Source organism: Cyprinus carpio, chromosome A16 (genome assembly GCF_018340385.1).
Source record: "Cyprinus carpio isolate SPL01 chromosome A16, ASM1834038v1, whole genome shotgun sequence".
Taxonomy (NCBI): Eukaryota; Metazoa; Chordata; class Actinopteri; order Cypriniformes; family Cyprinidae; genus Cyprinus; species Cyprinus carpio.
In genome coordinates this window covers 796,043-818,604 of record NC_056587.1, presented here as the reverse complement: position 1 = coordinate 818,604, position 22,562 = coordinate 796,043, and the positions used below count along the sequence as shown (strand labels likewise).

Sequence of the window (22,562 nt, the reverse complement as noted above, 5' to 3'; positions counted from 1 at the left end):
AGGGAGAGAGTCAGTTCTTCAGACACAAAACCACATTTTGAATTAAAAAACAGTCTTTTGGAAAAATGCTACACTGCCAATGTATCAGTGTAAGGAGATGACACTGACAGCTTAGAAGTCCACCAGCCACATGGAGAGACTTTGACTTGCAGTAAATGTAAAGCATTTTACAGCAAATACATAGAACTGAACTTTGACCAAGCAGCTGAATTGGAGATTCAAACACAAAATCAAAGTTTGTCAGCGGTTTGGCATAGTGCAAGACAGCCAAGGATTACTGCTAGTTCAGCTAAAGGTGTACCAGTGCGAGCAACAACAAATCCTGATAAATTCATGAGAGAGCATCTCTTTCCTACCTTTCGGGGTAATGCGGCTACAAAGTATGGAAGTGAGAAAGAGGCAATAGCTCGTAGCCTTCTTGTAGAAAAAGGTCTACAGGTTGTAACGGCCACGTAATTTTTAACGTTATTCAGGTTAATGTCTCTTTAAATATGTTTTGCTGTACGTTCGAATGCTGTTCCATGAGCGCGCACGTACAAAAAGATGGATGGTCGCTCTACCGCTGATTATCACAGCACTGTGTTTAACTTCTTTTGTTTCTGTTACGTTACCAGAGTATTTTATTTCCCGTTTTGTACTCGCCCTTTCACATGTGTGTGAGAAGAGTATGCTGTGCAAACGACTATAAAGGCTCGTGGAACAACTTTCTGATCGCCTTGAGTTTTCTTCTTTTGCCCTCTGTTTCATCCCGGTAGACTCATCCTCTCTGGTAGACGTTACAAATTGGCGCCCGAACGATTGGATTCATACCAACCATCTTTCATGTTTTTCTGCGGAATGTTCGTTTCGATATATTATTTTGTTGGGAGGAGGTTTTTCGTTGCAGCCACCGGGTCGTGCTGACTAGCTTGCTAACTGTGTGGACTGGGCAATCAGCGAGTCACTGATTTCCAGGTACTGTGAAGGCATTTCAGTGGCTGATTGTTTGTGTTTTCTTTGTGGACTGGCCACCCATGGACTACTTTGTGAGTTTATATTTGACTTTCGCAAAAAAATATGTAGCCTCCTGTACTGTCTGTCAGTTCACGAAACCAAGCCAAAGGAAACTCGCTGGGCTTATGGTCCCTATATGCCCACAAAGACCTTGGGAGTATACGGGTGTGGACTTCGTGGGTCCCTTGCCCCGCACACCCTGTGGAAATGCGTACATCCTGGTTCTCGTGGACTACTTTTCGAAGTGGGTGGAGGTTAGCGTGGTGAGAGAAGCAACGCCCCAAGTTGCCACCAGCAAGTTGCTTAGTGAGGTCTTCCCATGGCATGGCATGCCCACTTACCTAATCTCGGATAGAGGGTCTCCATTTGTTAGTGAACTCTTCAATCATGTACTCACCACTCTGGGGTCAGAACACAGACTTACGACTGCATATCACCCCCAAACAAATGCAACTGAGAGGGTAAATCGGTAACTGAAGACTGCCATCCGTGCTTATGTCGGCAACAAGCACACGGCATGGGATCGTTACCTGCCCTAAATTTGCTTTGCCTTGAGAACTGCACCACACGAAAGCACCGGCCATGGCTTGGCTGTTGGTGGTAATGATCCAAACAGACGTCACTATAACTTGAGACCTCGATGTGCACCACGAATCACCTCAGACTAGTCAACTAATAGGTGGACTAACGTATACCACACAGACAGGCTTGACCTTAAATAGTATGTTGGTTGTGTTTGTGGATACATTATATTTTCTTGACAACTGTAAAGTCAACAAAAAGAATGATTGCTTTATGTGGAAAAAGTGAAGTTTGACATTGAATATCCATTTCGTTGACACGTTTTTGGTTCAGTTGTCGAAAACTGAAAAAAGTGAAAAAAAAAGAAAAATGTTCAATGTTTTATAATTTGTTACATGCTGTTGTTGTTTCTCTCAGATTTGCTGCTGCAAACTATGTACTTTGGTCAATACGTGCTGTCATGTATGCAAGTGTGTACCTTATTACATGCCCCTGTATGGTTATGTTCTTTTGTCAACTTTTCATGTATGAGGTTGTTCAAAATGTTGTGTGAGAAGAGTATGCTGTGCAAACGACTATAAAGGCTTGTGGAACAACTTTCTGATCGCCTCGAGTTTTCTTCTTTTGCCCTCTGTTTCATCTGGGTAGACTCGTCCTCTCTGGTAGACATTACAAGGTCTCCCACTCAGGTATCAGGGTCAGCCTGACAGAGCCATGGCTGTCTGCAAGCCCTGATGGCATAATAAATGGTATGAAACTTCTGGAGATAAAGTGCCCTGTTCCCAAGAATAACACCACCTCTCTAGCAGACCATTTCACTATAAATAATAGTGACATCAAAGTGGTTGATGGCAAGCCTGAATTACAGAAGAATGGAGTCAGGGGCTTCTACAGAGAGATACAATTAGGGATGTTTTTTACAGGGCTGAGAATGGCAAAACTGTTTGTTTGGTCTCCAAAGGAACACATTTTGATAAATGTACCATACGATGCAGAGTATTTAACAGACCAGGTTACTCGTCTTAGAGCCTTTTACTTCTCAGTGATGCTTCCTAGATTAGTAGATGAATTCACTGCTGGACGATTCAAACTGAATGACAAATACTTACATATAGTCAAAAAGGCTTAACCTACTGGTGAACAAAGATAAACAGTGTACAGAATCTGACATGGAGGAGAAAAAGTTTTTATCATGTCAAGGCAAGTTTTAAAAATTTTGAATGTATTTGATATTTTCTTGTTTACAGGGTTTGCACTTGGAAAGTCTTGTATGTTATTTATTGATTTATTTTTTATTAAAGTGTATATATGTACATAGTACAAGGAAACAGAAAACATACTGAGATGGATTTTTTAGAATTACAAATGTCAAGTATTGTTATTAAACACATATATGTACATGACTAATGCAGCAGTCTGAGCATTAAATGAAAAGTTAATCCAGAAATGAAAATCTTCTCATTATTTACTCATCCTCATGTCAGTCCAAACCTGTATTGTTTTTTTTTTCTTCTGTTGAACACAAAAGATGATTTATTTTGGAGAATGTTGGTAACCAGACAGTTGAAGGTAACCACTGACTTCATAGTGGGAAAAAAAAGACTATGGAAGTCAGGTTACTATCAACTGTCTGGTTTACCAACATTATCCAAAATAAATCATCTTTTGTGTTTTATATATATATAAATAAAAATATATAAATACAAAAATATATATATATATATATATATATATAAACATGAGGCAAAACATATAAACACAACATTTCATTTTAAAATAACTTAATTATCTGCTTCACGGATCAGATCACCACGCAAATTCACTAAAGCTGCACATATATGCAGAATTTTATCTATCTTTGGCATAAGGGTTATAGGCAAGGTTTGTGATAACACCTTGTATACTTTCAGTCTCCTAATTGCACGTTGAACATGTATCCTTACATTTGCAATCCTGCGGCTACATGTGAGTTTTTCTTCTGTCAGCTGCATTTTGTTGGCAAAGTGAGGAATTATCATATTGACTTGTCTTCCAAACAACAAGTCTCTAATCAAAAAACCCCTGTCCACCATCACTTCATCTCCTGGATGGAGGTATTCGAGAATGCCAGAATCACACGTGATAAATTTGTCACTACAGCATCCCCCATATGCTGCAGATATAAACATTACTAGACCACATGTTGCAATAGCCACTAAATACTTGATGGTGTTGCAAGCATAGTAGAGGCTGTATTATTCAGACCTTGAGTCTAGGTCCCCTGGTCTTTGGACTTCACTTTCACTGCAGTCTAAGATACAGGTAACATTGGGATAATGTTGCTTGTATGCCTCTGGTGTTGTGGCCCTGATTGTTTCTTTGGGGAGCCATGGTATCAGTTCCTTCAAGACTGCAGCCATGGTGTCAATCCGAAAAGAAATTATCCTGCTCACTTGTCTCACTGATATACGGAAACGAATGGCAAGATCTTCTATCAACAGGTTTAATTTTAGCTTCATTAGTGTGAGCAAGATTTGCTGTTCAATTTCAGTCTGGTAAACCAGATTCTCATGGGGATGCAGAACCGCTACAAGGGTATGAAATGTGTGGAGAGGGAGCCCAGTGTAGAGATTTGAGTCATAGTCATTCATCAGAGTAGGAGGCTTGAATGGATCGCACTGCATTGACTGGTTTACATTAGTTATACTGTGTTGTCTTTTAATATAACAATGCTCCTCGAAGATGTGGTCTTCCCACTGTGTTCCAACAGAGGTAAAGATTTTAGATGTACAGCTGCTGTCATCAACATCTGTTTGCTTTGGACTGGGGACAGATGCAAGACTCTCTTCAACAGGTCTCATTTCGTCCATTCCATGCTGCTCTTGGTAAACACCAACTCCTGTAAATACAGAAAAGGCATTATACAGTGAAGCATCTAAAATCAGATAGGTTATTATATGGTACAGGGTGAGTTTCTAATCTATTTTCATTTTTTTTAAAATGGTTAATTTCTAAAAATGAATAAACTAATTCATTTTAGGATATAAAATGCAGAATTTTGGTTTAGCACTAATACACTTTTAACTGGCATTGTATGAAAGACAAAATGCTGACTTTCCACATTTTGTAAACCAAAATGAGTTAATGAACAACTACTTTTAGGTATTATTTTGTTAAATGTTGTGGTTTGAGCTGCAATTTGGTGAACTATCCACTGAAAGAAACTGACACTGAATGACTGATATCAGTGCCTTTGTTTTGTCTCAAGATGGGCTCAACTGAAGGTGCGTTTATAAAAAAAAAAAAAAAATACTTTAATGTCCTAATTGAACTATGGCCCAATCCTGGCTTAGTTTAAGCCCTGTCTGTAAAACCAGGCCTTAAGGTCCTATACTGTTACAGCTGGTAAAATAATCAGACAAACCACACTCTGCTGCCAAAATATATACACGAGTCAGAATAATTCACTTAATGAGCCGATTCTATAAAGATATGTTAAATAAATCAGTCTTCATTTGTGATTATCATATTTGATTAGACTGAAAATACTGCAACAACATTTCGTTTTCATAACACATACATTAATGCTGAATATATATTGAATGCACTTAAATGCTGGTTTCTTGAAGATGTTTAAGCACACATCATGAGAACTTGGTCGTCTAGACATCCTGAAAAGATTGTATCATAAGCTGCATTTCAGTTAATTGTGCAGACCTAATAGCACGTTAGCCGTGTAAATAACGCTAGTAAATAGTCTCACCTTCGTCCGGCCACGTTCGTCATCTTCTCTTCTTACTTAATGGACGATCATATCCAAGCCAAAGTTCAGGATATGGATTTTCTGTTGTTGGTTGTCTGTCCACAAAGTGAAATGAGCATACAGGTCCTTCTCAAAAAATTAGCATATTGTGAAAAAGTTCATTATTTTCCATAATGTAATGATAAAAATTAAACTTTCATATATTTTAGATTCATTGCACACCAACTGAAATATTTCAGGTCTTTTATTGTTTTAATACTGACGATTTTGGCATACAGCTCATGAAAACCCAAAATTCCTATCTCAAAAAATTAGCATATTTAATCTGACCAATAAAAGAAAAGTGTTTTTAATAAAAAAAAAGTCAACCTTCAAATAATTATCTTCAGTTATGCACTCAATACTTGGTCGGGAATCCTTTTGCAGAAATGACTGCTTCAATGCGGCGTGGCATGGAGGCAATCAGCCGGTGGCACTGCTGAGGTGTTATGGAGGCCCAGGATGCTTCGATAGCGGCCGTAAGCTCATCCAGAGTGTTGGGTCTTGCGTCTCTCAACTTTCTCTTCACAATATCCCACAGATTCTTCTCTATGGGGTTCAGGTCAGGAGAGTTGGCAGGCCAATTGAGCACAGTAATACCATGGTCAGTAAACCATTTACCAGTGGTTTTGGCACTGTGAGCAGGTGCCAGGTTGTGCTGAAAAACGAAATCTTCATCTCCATAAAGCTTTTCAGCAGATGGAAGCATGAAGTGCTCCAAAATCTCCTGATAGCTAGCTGCATTGACCCTGCCCTTGATAAAACACAGTGGACCAACACCAGCAGCTGACATGGCACCCCAGACCATCACTGACTGTGGGTACTTGACACTGGACTTCAGGCATTTTGGCATTTCCTTCTCCCCAGTCTTCCTCCAGACTCTGGCACCTTGATTTCCGAATGACATGCAAAATTTGCTTTCATCCGAAAAAAGTACTTTGGACCACTGAGCAACAGTCCAGTGCTGCTTCTCTGTAGCCCAGGTCAGGCGCTTCTGCCGCTGTTTCTGGTTCAAAAGCACATGCATGTGCACGGTGGCTCTGGATGTTTCTACTCCAGACTCAGTCCACTGCTTCCGCAGGTCCCCCAAGGTCTGGAATCGGTCCTTCTCCACAATCTTCCTCAGGGTCCGGGTCGCCTCTTCTCGTTGTGCAGCGTTTTTTTCACACACTTTTTCCTTCCCACAGACTTCCCACTGAGGTGCCTTGATACAGCACTCTGGGAACAGCCTATTCATTCAGAAATTTCTTTCTGTATCTTACCCTCTCGCTTGAGGGTGTCAATGATGGCCTTCTGGACAGCAGTCAGGTCAGCAGTCTTACCCATGATTGCGGTTTTGAGTAATGAACCAGGCTGGGAGTTTTTAAAAGCCTCAGGAATCTTTTGCAGGTGTTTAGAGTTAATTAGTTGATTCAGATGATTAAGTTAATAGCTCGTACCTTTTCATGATATGCTAATTTTTTGAGATAGGAATTTTGGGTTTTCATGAGCTGTATGCCAAAATCATCAGTATTAAAACAATAAAAGACGTGAAATATTTCAGTTGGTGTGCAATGAATCTAAAATATATGAAAGTTTAATTTTTATCATTACATTATGGAAAATAATGAACTTTTTCACAATATGCTAATTATTTGAGAAGGACCTGTACATGGACGTTACGGGGTGGGCATTTCAAATTTAGTGCTGCGTTTGAATTCAACATACCATAAAAATCGGATGGCATCTTGTGCAATTTAAATGGTCTTGGGCATTTATATTCTGCTCTTATTGTTGGCTTGTGTTCATAACACTCTTGATCAAGAAACTTTTTGAGCTTTCTGTAGCTGTTGTGACAGCCTTTAGCAGCACAAAATTTCCCAGAGCCTCCACGATTCACCATTACGCTAACTTGACAATTACTAAACGAAAGTTCGAAGCATCCTACAGGAAGTCACTTGCTGCTATTGCGACCTCCATGGAGAGGCGAAGAAAAAGGTCTATACGGGGAGAAGATTATTAAAATCATCAGTCAAGTCAAAAGTCAAGTCACCTTTATTTCTATAGTGCTTTATACAATACAGATTGTGTCAAAGCAGCTTTAGTGTTAAACAGGAAAACAATGCGTTATTAATGCAAGAGGACAATAGTAAACAGTCAATTTTTCAGTTGAAGTCAGTTCATCATTGATTCAGTGATGTCATTATCCAACTCAGTCTGTGCAATCAATCAGACAATATTGCCAGAAATGAAGCGTCCCCAACTAAGCAAGCCAAAGGCAACAGTGGCAAGGAACTGAAACTCCATCAGCTCCGGTTTACCTAATTAATGCAGCCTAACAATCCTTAAACAGATTTGAATTATAGCCCACCTAGAAATTTTTCATGTTCTGGGAATGTTTTCAGTGGCAAGTTTTATTTTATTTCCCAGAATGTTTTGCTAAAAGGTAGGATAACATTCTCTAAAAACATTCTAAAAATGTCTATTGATAACATTGTTAGAACATTATCCTCTTACATTCTAATAAACCTTCACATCACACTAGATATGGATTTACCTTGCTCAGAAGTCAAATGTTGGTTGAAAGTGAAAACCCAACCTTTGTTTTATGTCAAACTCCAGCATAAATAACTCCAAAAACCAACATTACCAGCTTCACTTATTATAAACAAGATTTATTTCTGTAATAAATGTAAAAAAGTTCTTATTAAGATTAGCAGAGGTGTTGATGGTTTATTGAAAATAAGTCACCATTATGGTGATCAGTACTTAGGCAGTATGACTCTTTTCAATGTTACTTTTTGTTTAACTGCTGTAACTATATTTGTTACGGCGAAAACAGTGAGCGAAAAATGTCATAAGGTGACGTTGGTTACTTGGTGATGTTAAAAATTTCATAATGTAACGATCTGATCAACTGGTTTGCTTACTATAGCGAATGTGTTGCAACACACAAGATCCTGCAGATTTTTATCATATATATTTTTGTCTGTTATTTTGAAATTTTATTGTTCATGAACCACAGAGACCTCAAGAATTAGTGTATGAATCTCAACAATGGTGATATGCTTCATGCCGCAATGCATTCTGGGTGCCATGGATGAGTTCTGTATGATGTACCCAGAATACATTGCAGCATGAAGCATGTCACCATTATAGAGATTCATACACTGAATATTGATGTTTGTGTGACAAAGAAAAGTATTTCTTTTTCAAATTCATGAAATTATCTGCTTAAGATTCAGCTGGGTCTCAGCCTGTTGCCCCATTGAGTCACTTTAATAAATAATATGCAACTAGCACCACACATTAGATTGGGTGAAACCAGGTAACCAGACCACATATGTGGTGATGTTTTAATCATCAGCAAGTAACCAGCATCATCTAACCACATGTTCTCTTGCGGTTTTGCCATAATAAAGATTATGGCAGCTAAAAAACAACACTGACAAGTCAAGTGTCAAATTACACAACTAAAGCCAACACTTACCACCATTATGGTGACATTAAACCAAACTATTACTTTTAAACAGACATCAACATCAAAACCTCTGCTTAAATCTTAATTAGAAAATTAGGGGATAATGTTCTAATAATGTTATTAATAAATATTTTTAAAATGTTTTTAGAGAATGTTATCCTATCTTTTGAGAGAACATTCTGGGAACAAAAATAAAACTACCCGCTAAAAACATTCTTAGAACATTTTTAAAACAAAAAAATTCTAGCTGGGAGAAATGTGATAGTCTGTTATGTGTATGCCAGGTTAAAGAGATAGGTCTTTATTCTAGATTTAAACAGAGTGTGTCTGCCACCCAAACAACGCTAGGTAGGTTATTCCAGAATTTGGGTGCTAAACAGGAAAAGGATCTGCCACCCGCAGTTGATTTTGATATTATCAAATGGCCAGAGTTTTGAGATCACAACGGACAGTAATGTGATAAGAGCTTGCTCAAGTACTGAGGAACTAAACCATCCAGGGCTTAATAAGTAATTAGCAAGATTTAAAATATATACAATGTTTAAAAGGGAGCCAGTGCAGAGTTAACAGAACCGGGCTAATATGGCCGTACTTCCTCATTCTTGTAAGAACTCTAGCTGCTGCATTTTGGACCAGCTGGAGTTTGTTTATTAAGTGCGCAGAGCAACCACCCACTAAAGCATTACAATAACCTAACCTTGAGGTCGTAAACGCATGGATTAACATTTCTGCATTTGACATAGAGAGCATAGGTTGTAATTTAGATATATTTGTAAGATGGAAAAATGTGGTTTTACATATGCTAGAAACATGGTTTTCAAGGGAAAGGTTGCTATCAAATAGCACACTAATGACTAAGAATTGACAGAGCAGCCATCAAGTGTTGGACAGTTTTCCTGGTTATTACATGCAGAGGTTTTTGGTCCACTATTTCACACCTCAGAATTCAGCAGTAGGAAATTACTAGTCATCCAGTTTTTTATATCAACTATGCATTAAATTAGTTTTGCGAATTGGTATATTTTGTCAGGCCGCAAAGAAACATAGAGTTGAGTTTCATCAACATAAGAGTGAAAGCTAAAACAATGTTTCCTGATGCTATCTCCCAAGGGTAACATGTAAAGTGTGAAAAGCAACGGGCCTAGTACTGAGCCTTGTGGTACTCCATACTGCACGATATGATACCTCTTCATTCACAATCAGACGATAAAAGCAGTTCATTTATAAGTAAATAAATGATTATTTTTATCAACTGGTAGCAGCTATATAATATCTACTGTAAATTAGAAAATCATATACCAATAATATACAATGCCAAGGTCTATACTCTACGGAAAGAGTTTTTTTAGTAATTTCACATTCTATTTACGTTCTACATGGTCAAGTGAGCAGTATGGTTAGGGTAAGCAGTCCTTTTTTTGTAGGCATTTGCTTCTTTAAACAAGCTATCCTACAGACTGAAACCAGTATGTATGTTAAGTGTACAACCACGTGACTCAGTGAAGGGTAGGTTTGATTTGCTTTGAATTCAACATATCAGAAAATTCTAAAGGGCAATATCAAGGTGTCAGTCTGTGAACTGAAGCCCTAAACATACACGGCATTTTGACAAAATGATTCTCAAACGTTAAAAACTAAGCTATACATGTTAGTGCGTATTACCAAAGAAATTTGTAACTGTAGTGGCTGTCATATTTTTATGAATTAATAATTACTCCAAAAAGGATGTAATATTTCACAAACAAATAAAAAGATGTGACTATTGCTTAAGAAAGCAATAAAATGACTTTGACTTTGTTTTGGTTCACAACGCAAAATAGTACAATAATAAGAGCAATTCCAAGAGGGTCCTCGCACCATCAGTGCACAGGCCCTAATAAAAAGCCCCTCAATGTGAAACCAATCTTTGCACAGAATTTTTATTTTTTTTTTAATTCAAAATTGCAATAAATAAATCCCAAGATTGAAGATAAAACCCAAGAACCCTAAAATTGAGGCCATTACTAATAGTTATAATCACATTTTCCACTGTTCTAGGAAATCAACCCACAATCGGCATAGTCACCCTTTAAATTAATCTTTATGTAAACTATACAAAAATATTCAGAATACAAATTTCTTATGTTTTTGAGAGCTTTTATGAATGTGTTAATATGGTTCAGGGAGTTATTCAGCACCATGACATGATTATATGGTATCTGTCACAAAGAACACTCATGAGCTACATAACACATAATATTATATGCTGTGACTTCTAGCGCAGACTAAAACAGAGGATAGTATTGAGATCTACCCACATAAAAACAAAATATGTATTAAAGCAAACAAACTATTAACTGTCATAGTTACATTTTATTAGATTTGTATGTTATTTTTTATTTTTAACTTCTTCAGTCTTGAACATGAAAAGTGTGTATTGAGCAAGAAAAACAAACCGCTTAGGATTGTTTATTGCACCAAAAGTAATTTGGAACATTAGTGCAACATGCCAATACATTTTTTTAGAGTTATAAAAGTATTCTATATTTGACTTCAAAAATTCCATAATTACAAAAATCCCACTGCTGCCTCATGTCAGCATGTCTCAAAAAAACAGAAACATGGCTTAAATCCACTTACAACCATTGAGCAAGACATTAACACAACTAAAACAACCACAAATTAATAACCATTACTCATTTTATGAAATAAAACAAAATGGAAGAATGCCAACAGAGTCATAATGTTTTAAGTATGAATACCAAAGGAGTGTGAATATTACTGCATAATATCTGCATAAAAAGATTGAATCTGCTTTGGTCCACACTGCAAAACAGTACTTATATTAAGTCTTATTGTACTTATGCAGTACAATAAAGTTATTGACATCAGATTTAGTTTTTTTTTATTATTTTACAAAGACAAATGATTCTCTGCCAGAAAGCAGGTGATCCCTTAAAAAAAAAAAAAGGCACTATAATTTGAAATTTAAAGTTGCAATAAATAATCCTAATTAACAAAACAAAATCCTTGAATCTAAACTATTAATGTGCTGTAACAAAGCAATCAAATATTCACAATAATATTCCCAACTTAATAGTCCGTGTATCCCCAAAGGCACCTCAGTGGCATAGAGGTCATGGCATCAGAAGAACTACTCCACTTTACAGAACAGTAACATATGAAATGAGTCTTCAGCAACTAAACGTCTGACCAGCAGTGAGAAGAAAAATGTGCGTCTGTGGACTGTGATGATCATTTCAAAAGCACATTCAGATTAGATCAACCAAACCCAACTCTCTGAGAAGAGGGGGAACAAAAAAACAGAAAATCAGACCCTCAAGACCCGTTACTGAGAGTGGCACACACTTCAGAACAGTGTCTGATCTGCTGGTCTGTCTGACTCTGACCTACAGCAGCTTTGTGCTGTGCTTGAATCTCACTAATTTACAGGATCCTCCAGCAGTCCATACTTGCCCTCAAGTACCTGAACTGTAGCAGAGAGAGCACTGCAAGAGAGAAGAGACATTTTATCTGGAGTGAGGATGTGCCAGGATGGTTAACTACATGACTAGCAGACTAGTGAAGTCAGCTGCTCTGTTTTGGGTCAAAGAAGAGACATTGCATTTTGGTGTTCACATCATATAAAACTTACGAAAGTGATCTTATATACATAGAAAGCTAATTAAATGCAAGTGAAGTGACTACTTTAATGCTTCAAACACATTTCTGCAAAGCAAATGTTAAAATAAGGGTGCAATAATCTTCCATTGTCATTCCGCATAATGGATATTTATGCAAATATAAAACATACTTATTCTGACCTGTACTTATTACAATATATAAAGAAATGGGATCGTAATATTTTAAATGATTACAAAATTCTTGCTGACAAACGGGCATCGTTTTCAGCAATTATTTTCTGCTCAGAAAAAATGCAATTAAATAGGACACATTAAAAAAAAAAAAAAAAAAACTATTTAAAGGCTGTATTAAACTCTTATAGTTTTGATGCCTGAAAACCCCTTTTCTTCTTTGAAACCACTTCTTTTTTTCAAACCAAAAATTCAGAAACCAGATATAATTAGATTTTTTTTACTGTGGGTGCAGGACACTATAGTTCATTTATGTAAGTGAGGATAGCAAAATAAAGTAAACTGAATATAATAAAAAGTGTAATAAATAAACTATACAAAACTCTTTCAAAATCTTTTATGGATGTGTAAATCTGGTTCTGAGAGCTGCTCACCATCCTGGTCGGATTATACGGTATCTGCCGCACACAGACAGATCCACAACTGTTGAACCCAAACGGCTTTCATCTCCAATCGGTCCACCGTCCACCACAACAGCCAGACTGGGCCACAGATCCTCAAACTCCTGCAGAACACCACCAGCACGTCAGACACAAACTAAAGCCCATCAAGAATTGATTCTGCAGTCTGTAGTTCTGTACTTACATTAGCAGCTACTGTGCTGGTTTGTGTGCTGACGTTAGCACTGGTGAGAGCGAGCGGCTCGCCGCACATCTGACAGAGACGCCTCATGAACGGATGGTCTGGGATACGAACCCCTATGAGCTACAGCACACAAAATACTAAATGATACAGTCAACAAAAGATCTACACACATTGCATTAAAGGTCCCTTGTGAAAAAGAAGCTTAATTGTACTGAATGAGCACTTGTACTTCAAATCCTAAATGTATGCATGTATTATATATATATTTTATATTTTATTTATATATAAATATAAATAAAAAGATAATATTAATTATAAGTACACGTGACTGTATCTTAACACAGTGCATTATGTAATAGTGCCAAATTAAACGTTTTAAAGTACATTAGTCATTATTTTAATAACCTTTTGTCGTGCTTTCAAAAAAGTACACTTATTTTGATGTGTTGATATCATACTAAAGCACAGGCAAAGTACTAAATACATGCATTCTTTAGTATTACAGTTAATAAAGTTTATATATTATGTACTAAAATGCAACTTCATCATTAAAAGTGTGTAATTACAAATATTTAAATACAAGACATACAAGTTTCAACAGAAGTGACAAAGTATATTTTAATCTACCATAATTCGTCAGTACATTCCGCAGTAAAACTAACCAAATTTCAAATATAAAGTAATTATTGTGAAATTACATAAGTTCTAATGTATTCATGTATACAGAGAATAACTAGGGCTGGACGATATGGGCAAAATTTATATCAGGATATATTTCTTAATTACGTTATAATTCCGATAGCGATATGAACATTATTTATCTGAAACAGAAATCTTTAGTAACATTATAAATGCCTTTATCGTTACTTTTGATCAATTTTAAGCATTCTTGCTAAATAAAAGTATTAATTTCTATCATTTCTTTCCCCCTCCAAAAATATAAATTATACTGACTCCAAGCTTTTGAATGGAATAGTGTATGTTACAAAAGCTATTTATTTCAGATAAATGCTGATCTTTGAATCTTTAAAAAAATAATAATAATATTGATAATCATCATATTAGAATGATTTCTGAAGGATCATGTGACACTGAAGACTGGAGTAATGATGCTGAAAATTCAGATTGTGTCACAGGGATAAATTTTAAAATCTATTCAAATAGAAACCAAATTCAAAAAGTAAAAATGTAAATTTTACTGTAAATTAATGTAAATTTGCCGTACTTTGGATATAAAAAAAAAAAAAAAAAAAAAAAAACTTGACTGGTAGTGTAGGCTGATTATTCTTATAGATTGAAACAAATGTGCTTCAGCCAGAAAAAAAAAAAAAAACAAGGGTATGAAAAGTGCTTGGAGTTGCTGCAGAAAACACAAAATTGAACAAACACTGGAAATGTTGCTAGAGACGGGCTTATTGAAAATGCTAATTCATCCGCTGCCAGCAGGAGGCGCTTTAAGAGTGTTCCTGTGGCTCAGTGGTAGAGCATTGCGTTAGCAGCGCAAAAGGTTGTGGGTTCGATTCCCAGGGAACACATGTTAGGTAAAAAGTGTTAGCCTAAATGCACTAAGTTGCTTTGGATAAAAGCGTCTGCTAAATGCATAAACGTAAATGTAATACAACTAGTGGTTTCCCCAGTAACTTCTGTAATCAAACCAGCTCCGCTCATGAACGCTTCAACTTTACTTTATCAGACCAAATGAAAATGCCATCGAAACTTTTCTGAAGACAGTCGGTTCCCTTCAGAGATACATTCATATAAAACACTCGCGCCGCGTTTTGATTTTGAAACGTGCAGCGCTCCTGTTTATTCAACAAAGTCAAACGCCACAAATAAATAACTGTATGGGAAACACTGGTAAATATATCAAAATATCAGAAATGCGTTTAAAAATCATATCACCATTACTGAAAAGAAATTATATCGTGACACATATTGATACTGAATTATTGTCCAGCCCTAAGAATAACTAAAGCAAACCTTGGTAAAAGGATTGAGGTCTCCGTTCAGTGCGGAGGATCTTTCCAGAACTAGTGTCACAGGTCCAGGCAGCAGATCTCGGAGCAGCTCCTCCTTCACAGACACCGTACAGTACCTGAAAACATTCAGAACACAAATACTGTACTGTGACTGTATCACAGGGCTATGGTACTTTGTCATATATTCCATAATTCCATATGAAGTTACACTTACAACATCAGTGATGTTGAACTCAAATTACCATGGTGCAGTTTTTTTTTAATTGACATGCAACAAAACCATGGTACTAAAAAAAAATAAAAAAAATAAAAAAAAAAAGTGCTCATTAAAATACCCTACCATTCAAAAAGTCTGGGGACAGAATGATTTTTTTTTTGTTTACTTTCAATACTGTGAAATATTCCTGTGATGTGCAGCTGTATTTTCAGCATCATTACTCCAGTCTTCAGTGTCACATTATCTTCAGAAATCATTCTAACAGATGCTGATTTGCTGCTCCAGAAACATTTCTGATTATTATCAGTGTTGACCCCACACATTTGAACAGTAGTGTTGAAGTGGTATTTCAGTAAACTGATCTGAGAACAGTAAACTAACCTGTAGATGTCCTGTATTTCTCCGACACAGATGGCGAGAGGTTTGTCTCCATTCCGTCCTTTGAGATCATAAACTCTCCTGACAGCCGCGGAGTCCTGAGCCACACAGGCCAGACCGTAGATGGTGTCAGTGGGGACGGCCACGAGCTGCCCCGCCTTCAGAGCCTTGACTGTGGCGCTCAGGACCTCCGTCCACTCTGTGTCCCAACAAACAAACAACACCACCACACCATATAAATAACTACCATATAACACACCTCATAACTACAGGCACATCTCAAGGGCTGCACACTCTTCAAAATATTGATTTCAATTCTCCTTCTTCTTACAGTTTTTCTCAGTGGCTTTGGTACATTTCTCAAATCATCATTGACATTTGCAAAACAGTAAGTGCATTTCTCAAAACAACTCGTACAAACAGCAAAACACCATGATTATGAAATCCTTAGTTCATCTCTCAAAAATAAATATCTGTGTCAATGAACATGTCAGTGCCATCAGAATGACAAGTCCTTGTGTCACTGTGTACGGATAAGACTTAGTCATGTTGTCAATATAACAGTGTACTCTGGAGGATGTTCTGATGTAAACTATGGCAGCATTTTGGATGACAGTTACTGTATTGAACAGTATGCCACATGCTTATGTATGCCATATATCCATTTCAAAAGTATAAAATTTACACATTACTGTATGTGGGATACTGATTGAAAGAGACTGGATAGAATTCCAAGTTACACTTTTACTAGTGGTCTGACCAAATAAAATTAAATAACTTTACAATGTCAAAAAAAGAAATATGGGCACAAAGATGAAAATGAAAAATAAGTCCACTGTCAGAATGTGTAACTCTTGTGTTGTGCTCTGTATATAAAGTATATGAACCTTTGAGCTATTTCAGAGAAATACTTTATCATTGCTTGATCTACATTCTCTTCATTAGTCAAGATTCATTTGCACAGTTCATGCCACATTTACAAAAAGTATAATAATAATAATAATAATAATAATGTGTAAAAAACGATGAACTAAAGACTAGATGTTTTGAGGGGTAAGACTATTGCACAGAAAACTATATAATACATTTGGAGCAACATGACATTAGCAACTGATAATGTAGGAAACCGCAGATAAATGTGCATAATTGCATGAATATATAAAAGCAATCACAACTTGTTCAAAAGAATGAGAAACTGGTTTTATGATGTGTATGAATGACTAGATGATGTGGAGGTTGTACAAGTAGTTTTGAGAATTTCATTTCTGATTTGAGAACACACCAAAGTGACGGAGAAAAACTGTAATATATATATATAAGGGTCACATTTTATTTGTCTTCATTTATTTTTGCAAACCTAATGTTCAGTTCCATCAATCCTACAATATAAAAACCCATTGCATTTTTTCATAATTGTTTAAAATATAATTGTGCATTTAGAAACATACATTCCTAGCTATGGCATTATGACAAATATTTTCTCTCTTTCTGTTAACTATGACAAAGTCATTCTCATCACAGAACGTCACTCCAGGGTTATGTAATGTAGCGCCACTCGTTTATAATACAACTCGAAATGATACTGTAACAGGAATATTCAAGATACATATCAGCCGTTGGACATTTCAGAGACAAATTAGATTACTAGCGAGGGCGTGAGGAGTGTATGTTAAGAAGAGAGTTTGTAAAAGTGTTGTTTTATCGACTGAACACGGCTCTTACCCCGCTGCTGCTGTGAGGTCGGATCCCCGGAGCTCTGCGCTGATAACCGCAGCACTCTCGTCTTCAGATCTTTACACATGCTGGCGCTCTTACACGACCTATTTAACGCGTACGAGTGAGGGCTGAAACCGAGACGAGCCCCGGCCGAGCGAATAAAACTGAAGAAGTCCATAACCAGCTCAGACAGCATGCTTTTGTAAAGCACGACGCCACGTTTGACAGCCCTTCAAAATAAAACACTTCAAAATAAAAGTCCCGTTATTACGACGGCGTTTTAGTGCCAGTTTAAAAAAAAATAATAATTCTAAGATTACGCGATTAAAGTCGAAATACTTCGAGAATAAATGGATGAGGAAGAGTCAGTTTTAAGGACTCGCGGAAACAGCTTAATATCAAGAATATGATTTTTATTAACAGACTGAATAGGAACAACTTTTTATCAGCTCACACACCCACTCAACATTCCTTCGGGGGGCGCTGTAGCTCTCTTTTTTAACGCTTTTTTAATCCACTACAAATATATGAGGGATTATTAGCAGAAATCACACCATGCGCCATACTCGTATGCTTGGAAATAATATTTCATATCTTCCATTGCATTCGTGATTTGTAGTGCGCCAGCCACCCAATAGCAGTAAGATTTGTGCTTTTGATAGACCTGCTTTTAATGTCTCAGCTTTCAAAATCAGTTTTATAGCGAAACACAAATTATGTGTCTTACAATAATGTTTTCAACCTCTTTAATGATCAGATATCGATATCGCTGTATTTATGTGAAACAATTCATTAAATTAAACTGTTTTCTTTGTAAAAATTCCAATGATGACAAAATTAATCTCTAAATATTTCAACCTTAAACCCCAAAAAATTTCGACCTAATCTCTTAATATTTCGACTTAATCTCGTAATATTTCGACTTAATCTCGTAATATTTTGACTTAATCTCGTAATATTTCGACTTTATTCTCGTAATATTTTGACTTTATTCTCGAAATATTTTGACTTTAATCTCGTAACATTTCGACTTTATTCTCGTAATATTTCAACTTTAATCTCGAAATATTTCAACTTTAATCTCGAAACATTTAGACTTTATTCTCGTAGTATTACGACTTTATTATCGAAATATTTCGACTTTATTCTCGTAATATTTTGACTTTATTCTCGAAATATTTCAACTTTAATCTCGAAACATTTCAACTTTAATCTCGAAACATTTAGACTTTATTCTCGTAGTATTACGACTTTATTATCGAAATATTTCGACTTTATTCTCGTAATATTTTGACTTTATTCTCGAAATATTTCCACTATAATCTCGAAAAATTTCAACTTTAATCTCGAAACATTTAGACTTTCTTCTCGTAGTATTACGACTTTATTATCAAAATATTTCGACTTTATTCTCGTAATATTTTGACTTTATTCTCGAAATATTTCAACTTTAATCTCAAAACATTTCAACTTTATTCTCGTATTACGACCTTATTCTTGAAATATTTCGACTTTATTCTCGAAATATTTCAACTTCAATCTCGAAACATTTCAACTTTAATCTCGAAACATTTAGACTTTATTCTCGTAGTATTACGACTTTATTATCAAAATATTTTCGACTTTATTCTCGTAATATTTTGACTTTATTCTCGAAATATTTCAACTTCAATCTCGTAACATTTCAACTTTTCTCGTATTACAACCTTATTCTCGTAATATTTCGACTTTATTCTCGAAATATTTCTACTTTATTCTCGTAATATTTTGACTTTATTGAAATATTTCAACTTTATTCTCGAAATATTACAACTTTATTATCGAAATATTTAAACTTTATTCTCATAACAAAAAAACTACTTTATTCTCGAAACAGAAAAAAATTTTTTTTTTCAACGTGGCACTAAAACGCCGTCGTATGTTATAACAAAAAAAAAAAAAAAAAGGGGGAAATTACTTATAATTTTAGATGTGTATTTTAGTCATGCAGGAGCAACAAATTCCCTGTAAATGATCCAGGTGCATCTTGTTAAGGCCAACAAATATAATTAACTTGCTGGTGTAATTAATTAGGACTAATGGCTAATTAATATAGGCCTAATTAAGACCGGATTTACCATATTACAACCAAAACTAAAAATGGCACCAGTTACAGGTAAGATATTTTTGTAGATTTAAATAAGAGTTTCTTTTTTTGTGTCTATTCTTCAGAAAACACTGAAGATACAAACACCCAGTTAAAAGATCATCCTGCAAATTAGGGAAAATTCAATCTTTTTTTTTTTTTTAATCACTGCTTTAATTCACTAATAAATACATTTCCCGAACAGTGCCCTTCTGTGAGACATCTGGAGGCTCTTGATGGCAAAATCTCTGGCAGACAGGAGCAGCTCGAGCTCTGCACTATGATCCTAAATGACCTGCTGGACATTCAGAAACTAGTTGCTGTAGGAGTTTAATCTTGTTTTATAGTGTTCCGTTTAAAAAAGCTGTTTGCAGCACTACTCATTCAAGTGTTTATTTTGGTAGGAAAGAGGACTTGAAAATGCATCATTTCGAGGACTGGATGACTGAGTTGTTTCCTTTCAGTATTTGAGATCTACAAGTGTATATAAAAAATAAAATCTTGATGTGAAAGTGTAGGGATAGACCGCTTTCCTTCTAAAACGAGTAACTTTGTGAAATAATGTAACCACCCAGACAGGATTTTACTGGTATTGTATTGGTTTTTGATTCAAAAAGTTATTACTTTGCCATAATACATAATACTTTATACAAAACAAGCATATGAGAAAAAAATTCACATTATACATTCTTTAAAAATACAGATCTTTACAGTTTCCTCACACTTTGGGTATCAAAAGCAAATCTTATGGAAGCATTAGTTTCCTCTTTACCTCGAGCTTCTGACTCAACTAACATACCAGACCAACTTTTCCTCTTGTCTAGTTTCCTTTGATGCTGCTTGAACCAGACCAAAATCAGAATAAATACCTATTGGAAAAAAAGCAACTGTTCAATAAGCTAGTTTGTTGCACTGAAAGACCAAATCATACGCTAATGCCTTGAAAAGACCCATGTGTGAATGAAAACTTAATGATGATGGAAACAGTGGAATGATTCAAAACAGCATTATGGGTTTACAAAGACACAGAGGTGATCTTGAGCAAGAATAAAATCAGTACTTGATGGTCAAACAAACAGTTCTTTCACCAGTATTCTTCCAACATTAAAACAAATGCAAGACTTTCATGTCACGTGGTGGCCAATAAGAACAAAAAGTTACATTGAAGCAGCAATAATTTTCATTAGGAAAAAAAAATATACATATACAAATATATATATAACATTGCAATGCCCAGATACAAAGTCACATCAAACATAACTGTGCACAACACAAACATGTTGATAGGCGAGACGTAAGGAAAAAACAAAGGCTTTTAAACAAGAAATACTCAACGCAACAGGACACGGCTCTTTCTCTATATCACCACTGAATGCTCACACATGATATTTTACTTATGAACATGTACAGATGGAGTGGTTTGATGTTTTTCTATATACTCTATGGCATTGCATAGTTACCCATTTTTGTTAGGCGATGAATAACAACTGGCTTCGATCAAAATTAATCTTTCATGTACTTTAGTAAACTGTCTAAACTAGAGTCCTATGCGAAAATGTGAACAAACAATAAGGTCAGAAAGCATGTGCATTATTATTATAACATTACGGTTGATCATTACATTGGCTGGACCCCAAAGTGCGTGCATTTATTAGGGAAAAAACGGCATTGTTCAAACAGATTGCACTATAATGTTATGGTGCAATCTTAGATTTGCACAGGTCCCATTAATAGATATTTAAAAAGAATATGTAGTGGCTAAATAAAGCTTCTGATTAAGTGATCCACCGCAATCTACCAGCGTCATGTAACGTCACTGTCAGTTCACTGTTTAATTTGGCACTGGATAGGAAAAGGCTCGCTCAGTAATATCTATCCGATTCAAATTCTCAACGTCTAGTCCATGCTGAAATGAAATAACTATCATGAGTTGTAAGGCAATTCTTGTCCTACATGAGTCTGAAACACAAGGATCTGCAGAGCACTACATACTGCATAAGAGACGCACAGGTGACAGTAAAGGCAGTGCAGAGTCACATCTCTCATCTCATCTCACACTCGAAGTCTGATTCCTCACAGTTCTATACAAAAATACAAATACAATCTAAAGGCTTAAACATTTATCATCTCAAATGTACTATGTATTTACATGACGTCAGCTCTTTAGAACCTCTATACAGCAGTGGTATATAAATGAGGGACAAATGAGCGGCGTTGGCCGGGTGGGTAGTGCACTACAAGCAGGTTAAAAACAACAGGTCTGATGAGTTGTGTCTGCTTATCTGGTCAGGAACTCATAATAAACGTACATACACACACATACACATCATCTCAGAATATACCGCTGCTTGTTTTTCTGTATCCCTGAGCGGGTCACAAGAGAAACACGAGGCTTTAGAAACGGGTTTCGCGAAAGGAAAAGTGCAGGGAGACACTGATGAGAGAAGGGAAACAAACAATGAGAAAACAGAAAGGAAACCCAACCACATGCCCATCACAAAGGCAAAAGCATTTGATTCCATCACAGAGTATTCAAGAATGATCATATTTCTTCCAAAAAAACAAAAACAAAAAAAACCTATTTTATGCATTTTATTAATATATGGAGCCCCACACGACACGCGGGAATTCAATATTGCGGCCACGAAATAACTCATTCCTACAAATTCTTAATTCATTGCCAAAATTGAATTTTTTTTTTCACTCAAACTAATAAAATCATGGCCACGTACTAATTTGTTCCCTAATTTGTTTGAACTAAATAAGTAAATAGTGGTCATGGTTTAAAAAAACAAACAAACAAAAAAAACAGAGTGACCAAATATTTAAATTGGGGCCACAAATAAACATGTTGTGGGAATGAATTCATAGTTCATGGCCATGATATATACTATATTATATCCCTCATGTTATGTGTGGAGCTTCATATTAACACAAACTTAGACAATATAA

The 22,562-nt window shown here is 35.9% G+C and overlaps 1 protein-coding gene across 1 annotated transcript; it reads right to left on the bottom strand.

Moving 5' to 3' along the window:
• Positions 1-10,875: 10,875 nt before the first annotated feature.
• LOC109058775 (yrdC domain-containing protein, mitochondrial-like) lies at positions 10,876-17,732 on the bottom strand. Its single transcript, XM_042771948.1, has 6 exons — positions 17,492-17,732; positions 15,773-15,968; positions 15,176-15,290; positions 13,196-13,315; positions 12,985-13,115; positions 10,876-12,244 (listed from the first exon to the last, which is right to left on the bottom strand). Exons 1-6 carry the CDS (start codon positions 17,679-17,681, stop codon positions 12,178-12,180), a joined length of 819 nt encoding a protein of 272 aa, XP_042627882.1. The 5' UTR covers positions 17,682-17,732; the 3' UTR covers positions 10,876-12,177.
• Positions 17,733-22,562: the final 4,830 nt, after the last annotated feature.

What these genes read in the sequence shown, in the direction of transcription:
- LOC109058775 (XM_042771948.1), bottom strand. Translation starts at nt 17,681, where the DNA reads ATGCTGTCTGAGCTGGTTATGGACTTCTTCAGTTTTATTCGCTCGGCC. An exon ending in GACCTCACAGCAGCAGCGGG is followed by an intron (nt 15,969 to 17,491) that starts GTAAGAGCCGTG and finishes GTTGGGACACAG; the next exon opens with AGTGGACGGAGGTCCTGAGC. An exon ending in CCAGCACAGTAGCTGCTAAT is followed by an intron (nt 13,116 to 13,195) that starts GTAAGTACAGAA and finishes GGTGTTCTGCAG; the next exon opens with GAGTTTGAGGATCTGTGGCC.